This window comes from Dermacentor variabilis, chromosome 2 (genome assembly GCF_050947875.1).
Source record: "Dermacentor variabilis isolate Ectoservices chromosome 2, ASM5094787v1, whole genome shotgun sequence".
Taxonomy (NCBI): domain Eukaryota; kingdom Metazoa; phylum Arthropoda; class Arachnida; order Ixodida; family Ixodidae; genus Dermacentor; species Dermacentor variabilis.
Genome location: NC_134569.1, coordinates 132,572,530 through 132,594,099, shown reverse-complemented (window position 1 = coordinate 132,594,099; position 21,570 = coordinate 132,572,530). Strand labels below are relative to the sequence as shown.

General features: G+C 49.6%; 1 protein-coding gene across 1 annotated transcript in view; it reads right to left on the bottom strand.

The window, feature by feature from the left end:
* The window catches only part of Pgant5 (polypeptide N-acetylgalactosaminyltransferase 5), a 388,718-nt gene that overhangs the window by 28,753 nt on the left and 338,395 nt on the right, over window positions 1-21,570 (bottom strand). Inside the window, exon 5 of the mRNA XM_075682004.1 lies at window positions 7,333-8,413. Coding sequence (XP_075538119.1) covers window positions 7,333-7,546 — 214 coding nt within the window. The 5' untranslated portion in view covers window positions 7,547-8,413. The remainder of the gene's footprint in view (window positions 1-7,332; window positions 8,414-21,570) is intronic.

The window sequence follows — 21,570 nt, the reverse complement described above, 5'->3', positions numbered from 1 at the left end:
AATAGAATTACTGATTAGCTTATAATTAACACCTTTCGGGGACACGTGTATAACTGCAAAATTCACGCTAGGTAGTATGCAATGCTAGCATAATAAACTTTTCAATTAACAACCTTTATGTGATATTTCATCACCACTTTGATGCCAGCTAGCATGCAAAGCATACTCATTTGCTGAAAAGCCACTTATAAGAAGTTTCAAGAAATACGAACTCCGTGGAAATATCCACTGATGCCCTGTCAACATGTTTCCACACTGCATTTTTCCTCAACGAATGAGAAAGCATACATTTTAAAAATGTTCCTTGTGGAACTATTGGTAGTCTGGTGGCAACTCACACTGTTATGATTGGCGTTTAGCAATGTTATACACGGCATTCCTTCTCGGCGATTAATGCTTCACCGGCGAGCGTCCAGCTATGAAAGGCCCTTAGATCGTCATTTTCTCAGGACCGAGGAGCTGGCGACTAAATTAGTGTGACCAGAGCTGACCGGCAAGGATCTGGCAACTAAATTAGTGTGACCAGATCTAACTGGCAAGGAGCTGGCAACTAAATTAGTGTGATGAGAGCTGACGGGTGAGCCGAGCGCCCGCCACGAGACTACACTGGACCCGGCATAACCTGTGACAAACAAAGGAGCTCACTTCGAGGCGACAACAGCCGCTGCCCTTCGTGGAAGCAATGATTACAGTGAAGACCACCCTACCACAACCTGACCCTGACAAGCGGACCGTCACAAATAGTCCACTAATTGATGAAGAGGCCAACGTCGAGGACACTTCCATCGAAATGATGTCGATCCAGTGTGCCACGACGTTGTTGCCTCGTACGCAGGGGCGATCGTGCAACATTGGAGGTGGAGTGCGGTGGAACGGTGAAACGTCATGGGCGGGATTTTGCGACCGGTTCAACGATTGTGGTTGGCCGAGAAGAACAGTGAATTTCGCTGACGAGAGAAAGGGGGTAAAAGTCGCAATTTCACCTGAAAGGTGAAGCATCGTTTTCAATAGCAAATTAACACACAGTTATACGAAGTAAGCATAGTAGTTTTATCGGCCGTATAAACTTGGAAAAATTTGCTTACTAAGTGAATTAACAAGTATGACGTCAGCGTGCAGAAGCAAACAGGAACGCATCACACTCGATGAGCGCGGACACTGGCTGCAAAATGCTGGATGTTGTAATGTTTGGAGTCGGGCATGAAATAGATGGTAGCTGGTCCATTCCGTCGTCTAACTTATCCCCGCTGAGGGCGCTGTTGAAGGGCAGGACTGCCTCTCATCGAGAACGAGGAATATGGGATTTATTTACAGTATCTACATGAGAACATTACAGTTCACCAGCCTAACATGACTGAAAGAGGAATGCACACCGAGGAGCCACCAATGGCTCTTTAAATACACTCTGTCCTCCATAGATCGCTAGGTGAGGGAAAACGGCCGTTCGACCAAACGGAGCGTCCAGTCATCGTAGCCAACCCACCTTTGAGGGAAAGGGTTTATGCACTGACTTCCGCACAGGTTTCACTGACCACATCGAGGTGAGAGGGTTCTCGCGGACATGGGTCCTGCCCCGAGCAGGCAACTCTTTGATCCCAGAGCTGACCACGCAGACAGTGGTCGCCGCGTCTGTTCATTGACTGACCACTTATAGGGCCCGTGAGACCGCACTGCAAAACATCTTCCAGGAGTTCCCCCGCTCCAAAGAAACCGAGACGGCGACGGCGAATTCACTAACAATACTTGGTCCGCCGACCGCGTTTAGTCATAGCGGCGCCGAGGGGGTGTTGATGCGACACATCGTCGCCCCTATAATACGAGTCGCCGCAGCAGGTGGGAAAGGGTTCCACGGTCGCTTCTCGGAAGCTCGCCCCCTCCGCAGCTGCAGCTGGCTGGGAAAATTTTGTAGGTCGGTACCCATGCAAGCCGTTCGTAACAATGCTGGTGTGAGCAAGCGTGACAGCAGCAGAATGCGAAGTGACCTTTGTGCTGTCTATCGCTTCAACGCAAGAGCGGCGAGAACACAGCGCACACAAAGGTGTGAACCCTCTGTAGATCCCTTTCAAGCATAGAGTTTCCTACAATATACTAGAGGGAACTCTGACGCTGCAATCCTTGACCCACCATGGGAATGAAGGGAAGTACATGGATTTGTCTGATCTTCGTGCTTGTCGATTCAGACGTTCTTGTGGCTTCGTTTATGATGCTTTATTGTCGTAAATTTCAGAGCAATCTATACTCTTCGAAGTGCTGAAGATGCTGCAAACACGCACAATCGCTACTGATTGCAACGACTGAGCTTGTCGAAGCGGCCAAATCGAAACGCGCGAAGCATCTCAAGGCACTGGCATGCCCGTGACAAATTTCACATCACTCGTCGATGCACGCGCTTTTGGCGTAATGGTTTCAGTATCAGTCTTCTGTGCTAGAGTTCCTGTGCCATCTGACAATTTTAATAATGTTTATCTAATTATTTATTATGCAGTACATTGTTGAAAATGACGAGTTTACAAAGTAAAAAGGCCATTTGAAGCCAGAACGACGAAGCTTAGGCAAATCCATGTACTTCCCATAATTCCCATGCTGGTACAACCGCTTCCACTGCAGCTCCCGTAGACACTAGCGCCAGAGTTCCATCTAGTAATTATTGTATGAAACACTATACTTTCAAGATACGGCGCGCGCGAACGCGCCCGGCCGTGCAAAGTACACACTTGTTGGCAGAGTCGAAGCCGCCCCTCCCCTCCTTCCTCCCATTATCCCACGGCACTTCGCGCGACGGAAGACGGCGCGTTTGCTCTCGGCTTTCTCCTTCGCGCGCGCCAGATTGAACCGCGATCGCCGGCTTCCCTCGCGGGCTTTCACAGAGCATACGACGCGCGGCGACGGTGTTATCGACCTTGGACTTTATACGGAACATCACGGCGACGGCAAAATGCGCCTGGAGTGTCCATATATTTGCTATCGCAATAAAACAAGTCCTTAAGAAGCAGATCTTGAGTGTTCTGCGGGTGTGCTCCTACTCGCGCGAGTGCTCATGCTCGTACATGTGAACCACTACCATGTAAATTTGTAAAGAAACCCTCATCTCATCTCTCTTGGACGTCGCACCGGATCTCTCGATCGCCTGGCACCTGGCACATCACCAGCCACGGAACCGTAACGGCCGCTCAGGCACCGAGTCACAACAACTGTATGACAGCGGTGGGATAACGCTACCGTGGGACCCAACAACACTTACAGCACTCTTGGAATATCATAAACGTGATTGGCTTCGCCGTGGCCCGTGTCATACGATATATGAAACCCGCTAAATGCCTGCACGATTTCTGCACAGTCTACACCTGCACTAGCGCGTGCAGAGGCCCGGCGCAACGGCAAATCAAAGCGCTCTGCAGTGCGAAATCGAAAAAAAAAATGTTTCTGTACTGGTAAATCTGAACGAAACACCAGGGGCGCGCTAGCTAGGCCTGACCTTCGCGTCGTGCTAGGCTACGCCCTGACCGCCCGGTGTGAACGACTCTACAGTGACTCTAGCAGAGACTATCCGACTATAAACCTTGAATTGTAAACCTTGAGGCAACAGTCAGTCGGAATTAATTAAGATTTAGAACGACAGAATGCTGAGCTAGTTGGTAAGGATTAATTATGCAAAAAAAGGTGAGGCGTGCAGACAGGACACAAGAGAAGTGGACAACATGAACGCCGTTTTCAACTGAAGGGAGCACTGAGGCGAAAAGAAGAAAGAAGTCAAAACTCATCAGCGCAAGCTCTGGAATGGTATCACCACGTGTCAGTCACGTACATGTGCCGGTCTACGAGAGAGATAGCTGTTAAGATACTTAATCTCTTCTTTATGCAAAGTAATCGAAGGCTGACTCATGCACGCACTTCCACCATTATAGATATGCCATGCCTCTACCAAAAGACGCGTATCTTCATTCTTGTGCCTGCACAATATCGCGCATTCATCTAACTCTGGCTTGCAGTTACAATCTTGGCAATGTAGGGAAAGATTAGAAGGCGATCCACCGGTTAAAGGCATTTCATGTGCCATTAGCCTCTGACTGATACACCGCCCCGTTTGCCCCACGTAGAACTGGTCACAGCTAAAGGGAACTTTGTAAACCACACATATACGACAGTCATGGACAGGCATTAAGAAATCAGACTCCGGGTGGTAGTAATGCAGCACCCAGGACTGCGACGTCTCGCAGCATTTAAAGTGTCATACTTAACATCCCTCTTTCTCAACGGCGACGACGAAATGGTTTCAGCGCCCTCTTGCAAAATCTAGTGGACCAAAAACGTGACTAAACTACAGTGAACCAAACCATTCACGGCCGTATGCTTGAGGCTTAGTCAGTGCGGTATGTTTTCCTTTTTTTTTTTTTTGTCCAAATATAACTTGTAGCGTAATTTAAAAAAAACGATTAAAAGAATATTCAAGAGAGCGCAAGAGATCTCGGGACACATTTCATTTATTTCGCAATGAGGCAGTGGATGCAGGCAGCACGGCGCTTGCAAAAGACGTGAACCGGTGACGAAACAAAGATGGCGCACATTTCCCTGGCAGAAGGCAGATTTGATTGTTCCAGGTCTGTGCGGCGGCTGCGCGGAGCGACATTATATAGGTCTCCACTGCAGACCTTCGTTCACCGAATAACGAACTCTGGCGCAAAGAAGAAGAAATTAATGTTGCGCAACGACTAAGCATTTAACGTAAAGGAAAAGGAATCCCACGCATGCTCCACTGACGACGAACATCGCTCGGATCTGCGCCGACCTATACATCGCCTAATTTAATTCGGAAGGCGAAGGCAGCGGAAGGTACAAAACGCAACTCGCGGTGAAGGCACGAAAGGAAGACACGCGGGAATAGAATAACGGAACATAAGTTCTGGCGCTTTCGTCGGCCGGCAAAGATTTTGGCTGAGCTTTCGTCCCGGCCTATAATCATTCATTTATTTATTGATACTGACAGCCTTTGCAGGCTATTACAGGAGTGGGGGAAAAAAAAGATATAAGTATACATGGGCATAATTTCAACAACCATATCCGACACGATATACGAACGAACGCACTGGACAAGGAAAACAGCTAAATTAACGAACAAGAATACACAACACACAAGTTGAGGGAGGTACTTGTGCTACTGTCTAGGCGCGCTGTTGTGCATGAATGATCCGACGCGTTCAATACAGACATCAAGGGAGTCACTTCTCACGATTGAGTCAGCCAGCAGGTTCCACTCTTCAATAACGCGAGGAAAAAAGCTGTATTTAAAACAATTATTATGAGAAAGTAGCACAGGAATGTAGATACTGTAGCGATGTCTGGATGGTTCTTCAGGGTGAGCTGCATAAAGTACTGGGCTGTACTAATGTTAAAGTGACCGTGAATTAACAATAAAAGAAACTTCATCCTTTCAACCTGTGTTCCGCCTTCAAGAGTTTCAAGGTTTGCTTGTTTACCTAACTCGGTCGGAATCGTTCATGAACGAATGTAAACACGGTGCGACAGCTACATGGTGCGGCAGTCGAACCCGGCTACCGCGACGAAGCTTGGCCAATGTGCTAAATATAATTGATATGTCAGGTAATTCGATATACCTGAACTCGCTCTGACCAGTCGTGGCTCGCGGCCCCTGCCGCGCGGGATAATCGGCTGAGCCTGCATACGTAACCCGTGACGATGATGGACGGCAATGCTATATATACAGCGAGCGTCTGCGATATGGCAGAGTCGGCAAAACAAGATGGATAAATTTGGACCATTAACCCTTACCAGGGCTGAGGGTAGCAATATTTGCTTGCTGGCAATTAAGGCATCTTCTGCTTTGTTGTAGCGCAGGCAGAACGACCAGACACACAGAGGGGGACGTTCGACAACACAAAGCGCTTGCCACGGATTCAAGCCACGTTCACGCATATACTAGACTTTTAGCGTGTCCGGTATTCAGGCAAGCGCGGGCGGTTTACCGGTTTAGCGGGGGCGTCAACGTGAGCGGCCAGATTGGTGGCACCAGCTGGTGGCGCAAAGTTCAACCACACAAACACAGAGCTAATTACTATATTCTGCTTAGCTGCTGGCGTAAATTTTCGACAGTGGCGTAATCGTGTTCTCAATTACGCCCCTGCCAAAATTTGCACGAGTGGCGAAGCAGGATATGGTGAGTTACTGCAGTTTTAGCTATGCGTTTGTCTGGTTGAGCTCTACAACACCAGGCGGCTTCACCGCTCACTTTTAGCTTGTACGCTATTCCAGTAAACGGGAGCGGTTTGGGCGGATTACCGGATGGTCGGGGCGTAAACGTGAGCGGCCGGAGCGGTGAAGCCGCCTGGTGTTGTAGAGCTCAACCAGACAAACGCATAGCTAAAACTGCAGTAACTCACCATATCCTGCTTCGCCACTCGTGCAAATTTTGGCAGGGGCGTAATTGAGAACGCGATTACGCCACTGTCGAAAATTTACGCCAGCAGCTAAGCAGAATATAGTAATTAGCTCTGTGTTTGTGTGGTTGAACTTTGCGCCACCAGCTGGTGCCACCAATCTGGCCGCTCACGTTGACGCCCCCGCTAAACCGGAAAACCGCCCGCGCTTGCCCGAATACCGGACACGCTAAAAGTCTCTTATAAAAACAAAGCTGAAGAAAAAAGAAAGGCACGGTGCAAGATATGGTTATAAGACCTACGGGGTCCAGTCGCCGGAGCTGTGACAAACGAACGCCACAAGTTCTGTAATTGCATCCTGCACTGTGCATTTTTTCTTCGTTTTTGTTTTCTTTTAACGGCTTGTCTAACGGTAGCTGGGACACAGTAGAGACTAGAGACTTTTAGCGTGTCCGGTATTCGGGCAAGCGCGGGCGGTTTTCCGGTTTAGCGGGGGCGTCAACGTGAGCGGCCAGATTGGTGGCGCCAGCTGGTGGCGCAAAGTTCAACCACACATAAACAGAGCTAATTACTATATTCTGCTTAGCTGCTGGCGTAAATTTTCGACAGTGGCGTAATCGTGTTCACAATTACGCCGCTGCCAAAAATTTGCACGAGTGGCGAAGCAGGATATGGTGAGTTACTGCAGTTTTAGCTATGCGTTTGTCTGGTTGAGCTCTACAACACCAGGCGGCTTCACGTTTACGCCCCGACCATCCGGTAATCCGCCCAAACCGCTCCCGTTTACCGGAATAGCGTACAAGCTAAAAGTCTCTATTATTATTATAACAGATTGGCTAACGCTAGATGGGACACCCTGTACAACACAGCACACGGCATCACTCTTTCACAGCATGCATGCCCCACGCCAGAGTGACGGGACAAGTACGGAACTCCTCACCGACGGGCATCCAGCTGCGGAACTCGCCGCGGGGCGCCTGCAGCGACCTGGCGGACGGCAGCCGCTCAGCCGTCGAGCTCGACTTGGCCAGGCAGCCGGAGCCTATGCACTCGGTGTAGTACATGAGCAGCAGCGCGGCCACACAGAACCACACCAGCGACGTCACCAGCACCACCTTGCAAGTGTGCAGTCGGAGGACGCGCACTCGAAGCATGGCGCCGGCAGAAGGGTGCTTCGCGGTCTCTCACGCACACAAAACGCACGCACACACGCACGAAAGATATGGCACGGCCAGCGCGCGCGTAACACACACGCACGAAGTACGGACCGGCCGGGGGCAGCGAGTTTCTCTGCCGGCACGGCGGATGTAAGCGGATGCCTCACGCCACCGACGCCGCAACGCTAGGGACGACGTCGCTGCGCCTCGAGTGAACAAAGAACGGAACCGGCGTGGCGTCGAAGCCGTGCAGCAGAGTATACGCGCGCCCGGAGTAGCGTCGGGGTCACTCGTGAACGGATTGCCGCGTCCTCTTCTTCTTTTGTCCCGTTTTCGATCTTGAGGAGGAGAACGTCCTAAGGAGCATCGTCGAGCGACTCGCACGGCGATGATGATGACGACGGCACCCGTCCATTGCACCTCCGGACGAACCACATCTTCGACGAAGCCGGTAGTGCGGCTCAGCAGACAGGAAACGAAGGCAGAGCGCGACTTCAGAAAAAAAGATGAAAGCGGGGAAATTAGGCTAACAAAAAACGCAACCACAACTTCTTTGTTCCCGTTAACCTTTTCTTTAGGCCCTCCTTGTAGAGAGGGAGAAAAAAGGAGCGACGTTGTAAAGAAAGAAAGCGAAAGAAAAGAAACTAAAGTAACTGAGGCGAACGGAAGCTACGTAGGTTGGTCATAACGCGAGCCTGGCCATTGCCGTGCGAGGTGCGGCTTCGCGGTGGCGACAACAGGCCTGACGCAACGTGAAGCAGTTGAAGCAGGCGGTGCTGAAAGGCCCGTGTCTCAACATTGGCGCTGAACGGCTATCCGAGCCAGCTTGCCAGATGCTCTCAGCACGTCTTGCACAGTTTCATCCTGGGAGGGAAGAAAAAAAGGAAGAGAAAAATCAATGCGGACGTTGAAAGCGTGCCAACTGGCATCACACGTTCCAGCTTATATGGTAGCTCGCCTTGACCAGCTGACAGACTAGCTATTACACATATACTTGCTGCCGATCAGCGGTGGTCTGTTATGCTGGTACACATCGGGCCGCGCTATGATAAAACGCATATTAACGTGTGGAGCAGCAGGGCACGGAAACACGACACGAGTAAATAGAATACACGGACAAGACAACACGCTGCTTTTAACGTGTGAAGCAGCGGTTGTCACGTCCGATTATTTTACTTCTTTGAGTCATGTTTCTGTGCCTTGGTGTTTCAGACGTCGAGATGATTAGTCACCAACTCAACGAGCTGTCGACATCGAGAAGAAGCATAAAAGACCACCGAGCGAGCTTGAGTGAGTGCGAAAACGTCGCGATACCCTGCTCCCACATTCTGCGTCATGACGCCAGAACATAAACACCTCCTGGAAAACTAAACCAACAATAGTTTGCAAAAAAACGCTTTGTGGTGAGTTATTTAAAAGCGCTCTGAGGCGTGCCAGTCTTTTACCTAAGCTTTCGAGGCCCATGGTTCTGCAGAACCCACGTGAAGGTTCTGCATAACCTTCACGTCACGCAAGGAAAAAGGAGGAGAAAGAAAGACTAAAGAATGATGGCGTTTCGAGGCGTTCCCACTGCCTCCGCGATCGGGCGGAGCGCGGTCTAATCTTGGAGGTCATGGCGTCACCTTTATGGTTACAACAGCCTCTGCGAGGCCACCGCTGGCGCGCCAAAGTGATCGGCGCAATTGGAGCGTGATGCGTCGTTCCCGTTGTTGCAACACCTCGCCCGTGGCACCGTGATACTTAAAACGGTTGTAATACGCATTACCGTAGCTGCTTTTGACGTGATAGTGTTAAGGGCCTCGTGTCGCAAAAAATCCTGCGTCGACCGTCTTTTCGGCAATGATCATTTCGAACAATGAATACCCAATCACGCAGCCCCTCCGTGTAGCGCCAGTAAGTTACTGAACTAATTGAACTTCTCAAGTTAAATGCGTCAGAAAAATCGTAAAGTACGACTTACACACAACCTACAAACATGATAGCGTCGGACTGTGATTTTAATATACGAGAAAACATGATTCTGTTACGCAGAAACTCAAACCTCTTTTAACGCGATAGCGTTTTCCAGCTGCCGTTTGGGATCTGTCTTAATAGGAGCGGCGCGGCCCCCTCGGTTCCTTGCACACGATCAAAAAAAGAACCACAAAGCTCGCCATCGTGCATAGCGCGAAGAAGACGAAGACAGACACAATAGACGAAGACACAACAGCGCTCGCCCTGTCGTGTGTGTTTTGCTTTGTTGTCTTCGTCTTCCTCGCGCTGCTTCAAGTTTTACTCAAGATGAATCAGCTCGCCCAAATCAAGTTCGTGCATAGCGTATGCGCCGCCAGCGTTTCCCCGGTGAGCATTACGGTTACGCAAGCTTACTGCAGTTGCCGGGAAGCGCGTGAAGCACTCGGGGATCGTTGAATGCTATCGCGTTCTACTCCTAAAGGCGAAGCTTAGGCGTCCTCCAATTTTTTTTTCTTCTTTCATTTCGCAGCACTCGCAATATCGGCAAACGTAAATCGCACATTACATCTTTAACCGATCATCATGACGGCACCCTCGTTGGTCAAGTTACAGTGAGCTAGTATAGTAGTCGCGTCCCGTCGACGAAGTACACAAAATCGCCGCATCGAGGCGATGTCATCGGTGCCGTTCAACAAAGAGAAACACTGGGTCAGTTTAGATAGACAAAATATTATTGGAAAACTAAATTTTTGTTCATTTCGTGGTAGCATGTTCGTTATTCGAAGATGGAACTGAAGGTCAAAGTTACTTGCTTTGAATTTCGAGCCAAAAACCCCAGTGCTGGTACGTCAGCATGAGGTCACGGATTTCGAAGCATTTTTTTCGTATTTGGGCCATATAGTGGGTCGTAAAATGTTCTTGAAACTTGCTAACATTCAATATTTGGCTATTTTAGAATGCGATGTAGTCTATTCTTTTCAAAAATGGCTGCGGCTTAGATCAGCTAACTCTGTATAAGCAAAGCGAAAGCTTGGTCTAGCCTGGTTAAGTCTTGGTTTCACTTGGTTAATCTTTGATTTAGCTGCAATTATTATACTTAGGTATACAACCATCGTTAAGTCAGGTATGACGGATATGCCTAGGTCGGCGGCTAGACATGAATGTGATTAGGCTAGGGTAGACACGCATCTCTCGACGGTGCGACCTCTGCTGTGCCGCAGGGAAAGCGCAAGCGCTAGACAGGCAAAGAGACGCCGCGAACAAGCGCAGCGTCGAAGCACAAACGGGCAGGGCACGAACGCGGTCGCTACATTGATCTCGACGGTGTGACGCCTGTTGAATTCCGGACCCTCCCCAGTGAAGCAGCTCGCCGGGCGATATCCGCGGGATGGTCAGACGCCGCTTGGTGACGATGGCTCAAAACCTTCCGCTCGCGCGCAGCGCTCAGAGAAGATGGCCCGGCCTCGCTCTCATTCATGGCCAAGCCTTTCTCTATGGCTAAAGCTGGCACCGACTAGGCGAGCGCGGCGCTCCTCTTAGCCAGGCGCGCGGCGGGTCACGTGGTCAGGCGGCGACCCAGCTGGGGAGAGCGCATGCGCCAAGCCGGCGGCAGCTAGCGCACGCCGCGGCAGAGGAGCTCGGCACGGCGAGTCGCGTGACGCGTTGCCAAGGCTACGGCGCAGCTGCAGTCAAATGAAGGTCAAAGTGACAGCGAAACTCGGCTCGACGAGGTTACTAAAGCTTTGGCTTTAAAAAATGAACAAAGAGAAAAGCTAACTAGGCCCGGATAGACACCGGCGAATTCCATGACGTCATGGCTAGCTGGCGCGAAAACTTCAAGACGGCGCTGCGACCTGGCTTTCGTTTTTTTTTTTTAGCCTTTTCTGGCTTAGCAAGACACTTCTCACGGCAAGAGCGACATTTTTTTATGTATCGTAGGGAGGGTGAGTTACTAATGCAGCTGAAATATTTGTTTTTATTTGTAGCGTTCAAGTGCAGATCTAGGAGTCAGGTTAAGGTAAACTGATGCAAGGACGAAAACTCTAACTACACTGCAACACACGCACGCACGCACACACAGAAAGAAAGAGCGAAGAAAAGCGAGCAGCTTATGACGTAACCATAGGGCCTATAACCTTCAGAGTCATCGAAAACCGCGGGACATGGCCAGAGCGGGAGTTGCGCTATACATATGCGCCGCTGCTCCATTGCAGCGGGGATGCAGGGAATCGTCACAGGTGATTAACGACAGGAGCGTGCAGCGCGGCTTAGCGGCCCAAAACGACCGCGACGTGAAGGGCCGCTTAATCAAAGTTGCGCCGCGGTTGGTTAACCTTCCACGAAAACGAAATGAGCCGAAAACCGCGCAAACTGGAGAGTCATGGTGCGATTCCTCTTTTCTTTCATTTCGTTTCTTTTTAATTTTTTCCCCCTACGTTTCATTAGTATCGTTTGCGCTCGAACGGAGAGTATGCGAAATCCTGCATAAGGCTATTTACCATATGGAAAGCTCAGAGAATATTTACGCTATACGAGTGCTGCGGCGATGCTTAATATTCATATCTGGCAGTTTGCGCAAGACGCGATTGCAAAAATATGCGAGGTTCGTTAGCTTCCCCCCAAGGCGCGTCCCTGCAAGATTAAAAGTTCAATACATTTGCGCACATACCATGCAAACTTTGTCTGCAGGCCAATCCCGAGCGACACTTACACAGACTTTATTCTAGGATAAGAAAACGGTAAGATGTGTAGCACCGTGCGCATGGTCAACATTACAAGCAATGAGATAAACATGAGGCAATTCGACCTCTTCATGCGCAGAATTATCTACGCCAAACATTAACGTTACTCGGCAAAAAAAAAAAAGGGGGGGGGGATGAGGAAACGAAATTATGTTTATCTAACATAACCATGCACGACGTCTGAAATAGTTGAATGGAAACCCGAAACGGTCGCTTAGGGCTCAAAAAGAAAGAAATGAAAGAAAGAATAGGTGCTGTGTCTGGCGCTATCGGATGTTCAGGAGCCACTCTATTTCTTTTTTAACTGCACGAAATGCTTAACAATTGCCTGTGGCATATAGCACGATTCTAACCCTTGAGCTAATTTACTTGACGAGGCGTCCATTACTTCAATGAGAAATCAACTGAATTATTAACATCATTCCAGTAATTAACTTTTTGCTTATTTACTAGCAATTACTAGCATTCTACTACTAGCAATATAGTATTGAACATTGAAACGAGAACGCAAGGGTATGCGACCATACAGGTATATGCTTCGTCCGAACCTCCTCGTGTGATACGCCAATGTTCGTATAGAAGAAAACGATCATAATTTTTGTCTGATGCAAATACACGAAGCTCACTTCTCTTTCTATATGTGGGCGTGTGTTCGTGCACGGACGATTCCGTTCGCGTTTTGTTTCTCCATGAGATTGCATAAAGAGGAAACGGAAAGACTCGACTATAAGCGGGCCTGCTGTCGCTGCTTCGTTTCTCAGAAAGTCTGCAGCACGCGCTGCAAAGCATTGCTTGTTCAGAACAATCACTGATGTTGGGAACAGAATGTTCAGGAACACGATTAAAGAAAAAGACAAAAACAAACAAAGAAACAGCGCGAACGACACAAGACGCAGGAAAAAAGCCAGACAGGACTATAGCGTTGGTCCTGTCTTGTTCCTCTTCCTGTGTCTTATTGTGTCGCTCGCGGTGTTTTCTTCCCATGCACCGACATATGCGAAACTCGCCCAGTTTTCACTTCTGCTGAGCGCGTGAGGAAAACCACACCTGCCCCAGTGCGAGCCGCACTTTGTTGGAAATCTTGACTTCGTGAAGCTATTAACACGAGTGACGCTTTAAGGCCTCATGCTGAGACCACGCAAAACGTTTGACTGAAGTTCGATGGATTTTCTAAAGAAAGCTTACTGAATGCTACAGAAACCTATCGTTTTAAAAAAATAACATAAACAAGAATAGTGGTGCGAGACTGCACCGTTGCTGCTGTGAAATACCCAATGTGCCGGCTTATAGAGAACTCCCTTCGGCATTTATTGTCACTTTCATTAAACTTCACCTATAGCTGCTTCTAGTGCACGCGCTAACGTGACCTATCTTTTGGTATAGCACATCATTTTGAATTATGAGCTATCAAGTGAGACGCGTGGGCCTTAATCGAATTAATACGGTACCTCGCGGAAGTGTCGAATCAAACGGAATAGCTTCAGCGGGCACCCCTGACAGTTCGTGCCCCCGTGGGGGGCCTGAACATCGTGTAGCTTATAGGGGGCGGTCTCTCCGAACTAAAACCTATGAGAAGACGAATTTGCCAACGCAGTGCTTGAGGAGTAGAAACACACACCAAGTTTAATCTCACGCAACGGTTATTTTTAACGTCGATCCAGCGCTTGTACCGGCAACGAAATTGTCTGTGGAAACTCTCCCAGGGCGCGCAAAATCTGGTTTACGTGAACTTAAGCTATCACAAAGAAAACTAAGTAAAACACGTAATAACCTTAAACATTTTTGCTTTGGGCTTACATGACGTTCAATGCCGTGATCCATGTGGCCCCCAACTTCAACAATTTGATGGCCGCTATATCGTTTAAGCGCATTAAAGCCGCGCACGCGCACGCACGCACACACACACACACACATGCACGGAAAAGAAAAAGAAAGAAGAAAATAAACCTGTACAAAGAAGGCGAATGCCGTGGCGCACGCATGCTAAACGAGGCCTCACGTAAAGCGTGTGCGACCTTGCGCTTGCGCGGTCGTCGAGGACCGAAGACGACGCTCTATACGAGAGTACCAACGCAATAAAGTTACACACAAAAAAAAGGAGAGAGAGAGAAAAACGAAACAAGGTCAAGAGCTGGAGAAAGTCACTCTCCACCACCTGGCTGTCGAACCCCAAAAGAAGCGAGCAGAGAGACCTCACATTCCAAGATGGCCGCCTGGATAAAAGGACGCGCGATCCCCGCCGCAGCGACCACCACACCAACACCGCGCCGGCCACGACATAAAAGAAAGCGGTCCGGCCCCGGCGGCATTTACCGCGGCCTCTCCAGAAATTTACGGCGTGGATAGAAGGCGAATAAGACGATGAGAGAGAGAGAGCAAAAGGGAAAGAGGGAACGCACGGTGGGTATGAAGATAGACGAGCGCGAGAAGGTTGCGTGTAAGGTTGACACAGTCGTGAAGCCACGGAGAAGCACAGGCAGTAGCAGCCGCCGCTGTGGCACAACAGCTGTTTCGTCGATAAGTGCTTATCTGGCGGTTCGCCGCCGACGACGAAGAATACCGCGCGCCGTTCGGCGCTTCCGCCGTAAAAGGGAAGGAGCGATGGGATCACCACACATCGGGCGGAAGACGCACGGCGGACACACATCCTGGGTCCCTCACACTCCCAAAGCCCTCGATTCATTCAAGCTCGAGCGAGCATGCCTCGTCTTTCCGTTAGCCCCGTACTTAGCGCGAGAGCGCGCGAGTTGCCACCATTATTTCGTCTTTTCGGACCCTTCGCGTTGTTTTATTTATGCCTTTCCTGTTGGGTCAGAGCCCCATGCGTCTCTTCTCCTCGAAACGTTTACGATCGGAGGGGTTCGGTAATAGAAAGATCGCTCTCGCGAGAAACAATTCAATTTCGCAGCGAGGCGAAAAACGCGAGCGAGCGAGAAAGAGAAAAGAATCGGTACTGCACAGTGCCCAATCTCGACCGTAAATGAAACGTGTTCGAAAAAATAGAGTTATAGTGTGTCCGGTATTCCGGCAAACGGAGGCGGTTTGGGCGGATTGCCGTATGAGCGGGGGGCGTAAACGTGAGCGGCTGGACTGGTGCAACCACCTGGTGGCACAGAACTCAACAAGACAAACACAGAGCTAATATTGTAGTAACCAAGTATATTCTACTTCGATGATGGTGCAAATTTTTGTCAGCGGCGCAATTGTAAACACGATTGCGCCGCTGTCGAAAATTTGCACCATCAGCGAAGAATATAGCGGTTGGTTGTGTTAGCCTGGTTGAGCATGCACTACACCACCAGCTGGCGCCACCAAGCTGGCAGCTCACGTTTACGCCCCCGCTCATACAGCAAACCAACCGCGCTTGTCGGAATACCGGACGCACTGAAACTTTCTGATAATAGAGACGTTTAGCTTGTACGCTACTCCGGTAAACGGGAGCGGTTTGGGCGGATTACCGGATGGTCGGGGCGTAAACGTGAGCGGTGAAGCCGCCTGGTGTTGTAGAGCTCAACCAGACAAACGCATAGCTAAAGCTGCAGTAACTCACCATATCCTGCTTCGCCACTCGTGCAAATTTTTGGCAGCGGCGTAATTGTGAACACTATTAAGCCACTGTTGAAAATTTACGCCAGCAGCTAAGCAGAATTTAGTAATTAGCCTTATGTTTGTGTGATTGAGCTTTGCGCCACCAGCCGGCGCCACCAATCTGGCCGCTCACCTTGACGCCCCCGCTAAACCGGAAAACCGCCCGCGCTTGCCCGAATACCGGACACGCTAAAAGTCTCTAATATAGGCATTTAGCCTGTCCGCTATTCCGCTAAACGGGAGCGGTTTGGGCGGATTGCCGGATTTGCGGGGCCGTAAGCGTGAGCGGCCAGAGCGGTGCAGCCGCCTGGTAGCGTAGAGTTAAACCAGACAAACACAGAGGTAAAACTGCAGTAACCCACTAAGTCCTGCTTCGCTAGTGGTGCAAATTTTTGGCAGCGGCGTAATTGTGAACACGATTACGCCACTGTCGAAAATTTACACCGGCAGCTAGGCAGAATATAGTAATTAGCTTTGTGTTTGTGTGTTTGTGCTTTGCACCACCAGCTGGCGCCACTAATTTGACCGCTCACGTTTACGTCCCCGCTAAACCGGCAAACCGCCCGCGCTTGCCGGAATACCGGACACGCTAAAAGTATCTAATTAGAGAATTTTAGTACGCCCGGTATTCCGGCAAGCGCGGGCGGTTTGCCGGTGTAGCGGGGTGTAAACGTGGGCGGCCAGATTGGTGGGGCCAGATGGTGGCGCAAAGCTCAACCACACAACCACAAAGCTAATTACTATATTAGATACTTTTAGCGTGTCCACTTTGCCGGCAAACCGGGGCGGTTTGGGCGGATTACCGGATGGTCGGGGGGGTGAACGTGAGCGGCCGGAGCGGTGCAGCCGCTGGTGTTGTAGAGCTCAATTAGACAAACACAGAGCTAAAATTGCAGTAACCTACTTTATTCTGCTTCGCTGCTGGTGCAAATTATGGGCAGCGGCGTAATTGTGTTCACAATTACGCCGCTTTCGTAAACTTACACCCCAGCTAAGAAGAATATAGTAATTGGCTCTGTGTTTAGGTGGTAGAGCCTTGCACCACGAGCTGGAGCCACCAATCTGGCCGCTCACGTTTACGCCCCCGATCATCCGGTAATCCGCCCAAACCACCCCGGTGTGCCGGAATAGCGTACACGCTGAAAGTCTCTATAACTGCTTAGCTGCTGGTGTAAATTTTCGACAGCGGCGTAATCGTGTTCACAATTACGCCACTGCCAAAAATCTTCACCAGCAGCGAAGCAGGATATAGTGGGTTACTGCAGTTTTAGCTCTGTGTCTGGTTGAACGCCACCGCAAATCCGGCAATCCGCCCAAACCGTTCCGGTTTTCCGGAATAACGGACTGGCTAAAAGCCTCTATTGTTCAAGACAGGACCCTGAACTAGTAATGCCCATCAGTAGTTACAAAAGCCGTTTTCTCTCGGTTCATGGGGTCCACAGCAATCTGACAATATCCAGATCGAAGGTCGATATAGGAGTGAGCGGCACCATACTGACAATCAAGGGCATCATCCATTCGCGGCAACGGATAAGCGTCTTTCTTCTGTTGAGATGTCGATAGTCCACACAAAAGCGTCACGATACATCCTTTTTCACTAAAACGACAGGGGACGCCCATAGACTGTATGATGGCTCGATTATGTCCTTCGCAAGCATCTTGTTGACTTCGTGATGGATGACGCTTCGCTCAGATGCAAACGCTCGATAGGGGCGTCGGTGAACAGGGCTGACATCGCCTGTGTGTATGCGACGCGTGAAAACGGACGTCTGCTCCAAAGGACAATTACCGAAGTCGAAAATATCTCGGTACGGCTCGAGAATACGTCTAAGGGCTACATGTGCTCAGGTGGAAGGTAACTGGGAATCATGCTGCGAATTTCGCGGCTGTCACATGTTGTCGGCATCGGAGTGCTCTTCTGAAGACATGTGCACCCAGTGCAAAAGCGTCTAGCTGAAAGTTTTGCAGGGGTCAAAAGTGAGCTATGGAATGCACCTGTGAAAGTGCCTTGCTTGATGAAGCCGAATTTCACAAGTGGAAGGCAGGTTCTGTTAGTCGTAATGCTCAGGACCATGTAAGGCGCAGCGATACCGCTAGTGAGCACGACATCCGTCACGTAGTAGTCGCCATCTGGAACAGTTGGCGAACATGACAATTCGACATACGTCACGGTTTTAGATGGTAGGCGAACAAAATCGCTCCAATGCAAGCAAGACTGAGGAGGTTTGTCACTGGGTTCACAGAAGTGAGGCAGTTGAAGGCGGAGGATACCAGCGGGGCAGACAATCAGAGCGAAAGTGACAGAAAAAATCAAGTCCAAGTTGAGGTCGTGGGGCACTGAGGAAGGACCGCAAGAATAACTACCTGGTGGCCAGCAACGGTAATCCGGGCTGCGCACATCCCCACAACAGCTCCCCTCGCACCGTCAGCCACACGTACGACTCGGGCCGTGGAAAGTGTAACATGCGACGCGAAAAGTGGCGCTCATGACGGAGACGTGCGCCCCAGTATCAACCAAAGCACTAAAAAGCACGCCGTCAACGTGGATTTCAAGAATGTTGCGGTTGGTACGTAAGAGCAGCTGAGGATTTTGGGTCAAGGTTGATAGTGCAGCTTCACCTCCTGAAGCTATGCAGTCTATAGTTTTCCGCAGACCCGTATACACGTGAATACACGCGGCGTGCCTCTAGCGGCCAGTCGCGCGGCAATGTTGAGTGCATTTGCGGGCTTCTTTCACGCTCGGAAAAACACTTATGTAGCACGTATTGGGCAACAGAAAGCTGTACGGGTAGTTTTTGATGTCGCTCTACAATTTTCTCATTGATACTTTTCATCTAGTTCTACTATTTGAGAAGTTTATTAATTAATTACTACTGATTGTCTAATTAGGCGGAATGAGAAATTGTTTGTGTATCTCCAAGCGACGGCAAACAAAATAACCTTGATTCTGTCCAGCTACGTGGCATCCGTATAATTTTATCGCTAAAGTTAGCTGGGACACCCTGCATATGTAAAGCCGCGTATAATTTCAATGAAGGTGTGCTATGTGACGGAAAAATAAACTTACCTGAATACCCCTCCTACAAGTATACGTCGAGAACATCATTACATTTAGTAAAGCGAATAGCTTTGTAGAAGGGTTCGGCTATTAGCTTTCATTGAAGCCATCGTCGCTAGGTACGATCTGCTTTCTTCGTCGGCTTATGCCCGCCCATTTTACAGCACAAAGCGTTGAATCCACATAACGAGATCACATGACCTCTACGGCGCCTTCATATGAACGTTCCGCTACGTGAGCAGTCCCTCTAACATTAGTTCACTATACAAGAATGAAACATCAGCTGAAGGCGTGGACCCATAAGACAAGCCGTATTCGCGCATTCATGATGTCCGACGTGTGTGTGTGTGTGTGTGTGTGTGTGTGTGTGTGTGTGTGTGTGTGTGTGTGTGTGTGTGTGTGTGTGTGTGTGTGTGTGTGTGTGTGTGTGTGTGTGTGTGTGTGTGTGTGTGTGTGTGTGTGTGTGTGTGTGTGTGTGTGTGTGTGCGCGTGTGTGTGTGTGCGTGTGCGTGTGTGTGTGTGCGTGTGTGTACGCACACTCTATTCTTTATGAACTCACGCAAAGCTTCGCTGCATGTAGATCTGCTGCATTCTTTTTTCTTTTAGGGAAATAGCAGGCAGGTACAGAACCCGATGACCCCGATATGCGTGTGCGTTCGTGTGCGCGCAGAGATGCAGCGTGAGTCACAGTGCGTGTACGAGTTGTACAGCACCTCTGTATTCGCCGTTTCCGATGCAGGATGACTGACATATCTGGGCTGTTGTGTGAGGGGCCCTGTGGCGCACGGGACGACCGCATGATCTTTTGCGTGCCGCGTTCCTCGTCTTGTGCTTGAAGCGCTTCTAATACGCCATGAATACCAAGAGAACAACACTCCGCCTTTCAACCTACACCAAAAGGAAAAGAACGCGAACAGCAGCCAGAGAGCGGAGGTAATGTTCGTGGCATACACGCTCGCTGCGCGTGAGCGCGAATCCAGAGGGCGGATGCGAAATAAAGCTAACAACAATTCCAACATAAAACAAAGCAAGGAATGCGCACAAAGCGGCGCAGTCGGGTCCACGCATAAGTGGAAAGGAACGGGAAAGAAAGAAAGAAAGAAAGAAAGAAAGAAAGAAAGAAAGAAAGAAAGAAAGAAAGAAAGGAACCTCGAAGAAGTGTCCGCCGGCAGAGCCCATCGCGTGGTGCGCGTGCGCATTGCCAGCGAGACACAGCTGGCTACAAATAGCGCTGGTCATTTGCATAATTTGCCAGCGCTGCGGCGGTCTCACGTTTCGCGATTCTGCGCGCTCACGCGAACCGCACGTTCGCCTTTCCCTCCATCGAAAGAGACGTTCGCGGAGAGGCCGCGCATTTCGCGGTTCGGGCTGGTCGGAGGGCAAGCACATACAGTCGCGGCGCGCTGTATGCGCGCCTAATTACATACAGCGGACAGAGAGTGATCACAGAGCGGCCACACAGCGGTTACTCGGAGCGGCTACATTATATGCAGTGGCCAGGCGCAGGTCACACACACAGTATACATGAGTACAAACCGTTGCACACGGTGCCACAGCCCACACGTGATCAGTCTAACACGTCAGCGGTTAGGGATGGCGGCAGTGACAACAGTTGCACAATGTATTTACAGTCAGCAGCTGCAGACATCAATTGCAGATGGAAGTTTCAGACAAGGGTTCCAGACAGGAATTATAGCCCAAATACACTTCTTCCAAACAACGGTTACATGCAGTGGTCAAGCGGCTATATGAAGAAAACAGGTAGTACCATTAAAAGCGCAACTGCTCTCGTGCTGCACTATCACGCTGCTTACCAAAGATATGAGCGCGAGGGCTCAGTGCATGTGGAACTTCGCTATCACGCTGTAAGATTTGAACGTTGTACAACTATCGAACGGCGCATAGTACATAGGCAGAAAGCGAATAAGATGCTAAGTATATGGGCGGAATAATTGCAAGACCCGTGCGAGGGCACTCATCTGAATCACGGTGGCTGTTCTCTATTTTGTTGCCCCAAGGGTGCACGAGACCCGCGGCTACACCATTACGCGCCATTCACGAAAAAAATAATAGAAATAGTAACAACATAAATAACAACGAACATTGCGTTGCATTTCGCTTGAACCATGAGACACAAATAGAACTTGCTGCAGTAAGAACTGCAAGTTGGTGGACAGTCATCACGAAAGCAGAATCGTAGCGTGACAGACGACAAATACATTCGTTCGTTCGTTTGTTTGAGGTCACGCTGGTTCTGCATTCTTGCCGTTAAAAAACTTTCCGATTAAGGATTGCGTCATGCCAAGTACACAAAACGAGTAAAGCCGCGGGAATAAATCCGTTTCTCCAGGAACTTACGTTACCAGTCAATAAGGTTATAGAACATTTATGAAATGGAGACGTCTCAAAACAGAAGCCAGAGACGCCATCGTACTATGGGAACCAAAGACACATCATACAATAACCTTTAGGAATCCCGCACTGAATGTATCCGCGCTTTATGCCAACCAGATTAAACACGAATCTCACTTGACATGTACCCTTCTAACATAAATTCTTCCATGCGATAACTAAGCATTGAGGTAAAATGTTATCCTCTCACTACAAAGCAGCCATTTCAGCCGCGGCTGCTGATTAAGCTGCCAACAGCGACTTTATAGTTTGAAACAGTAAAATAGACC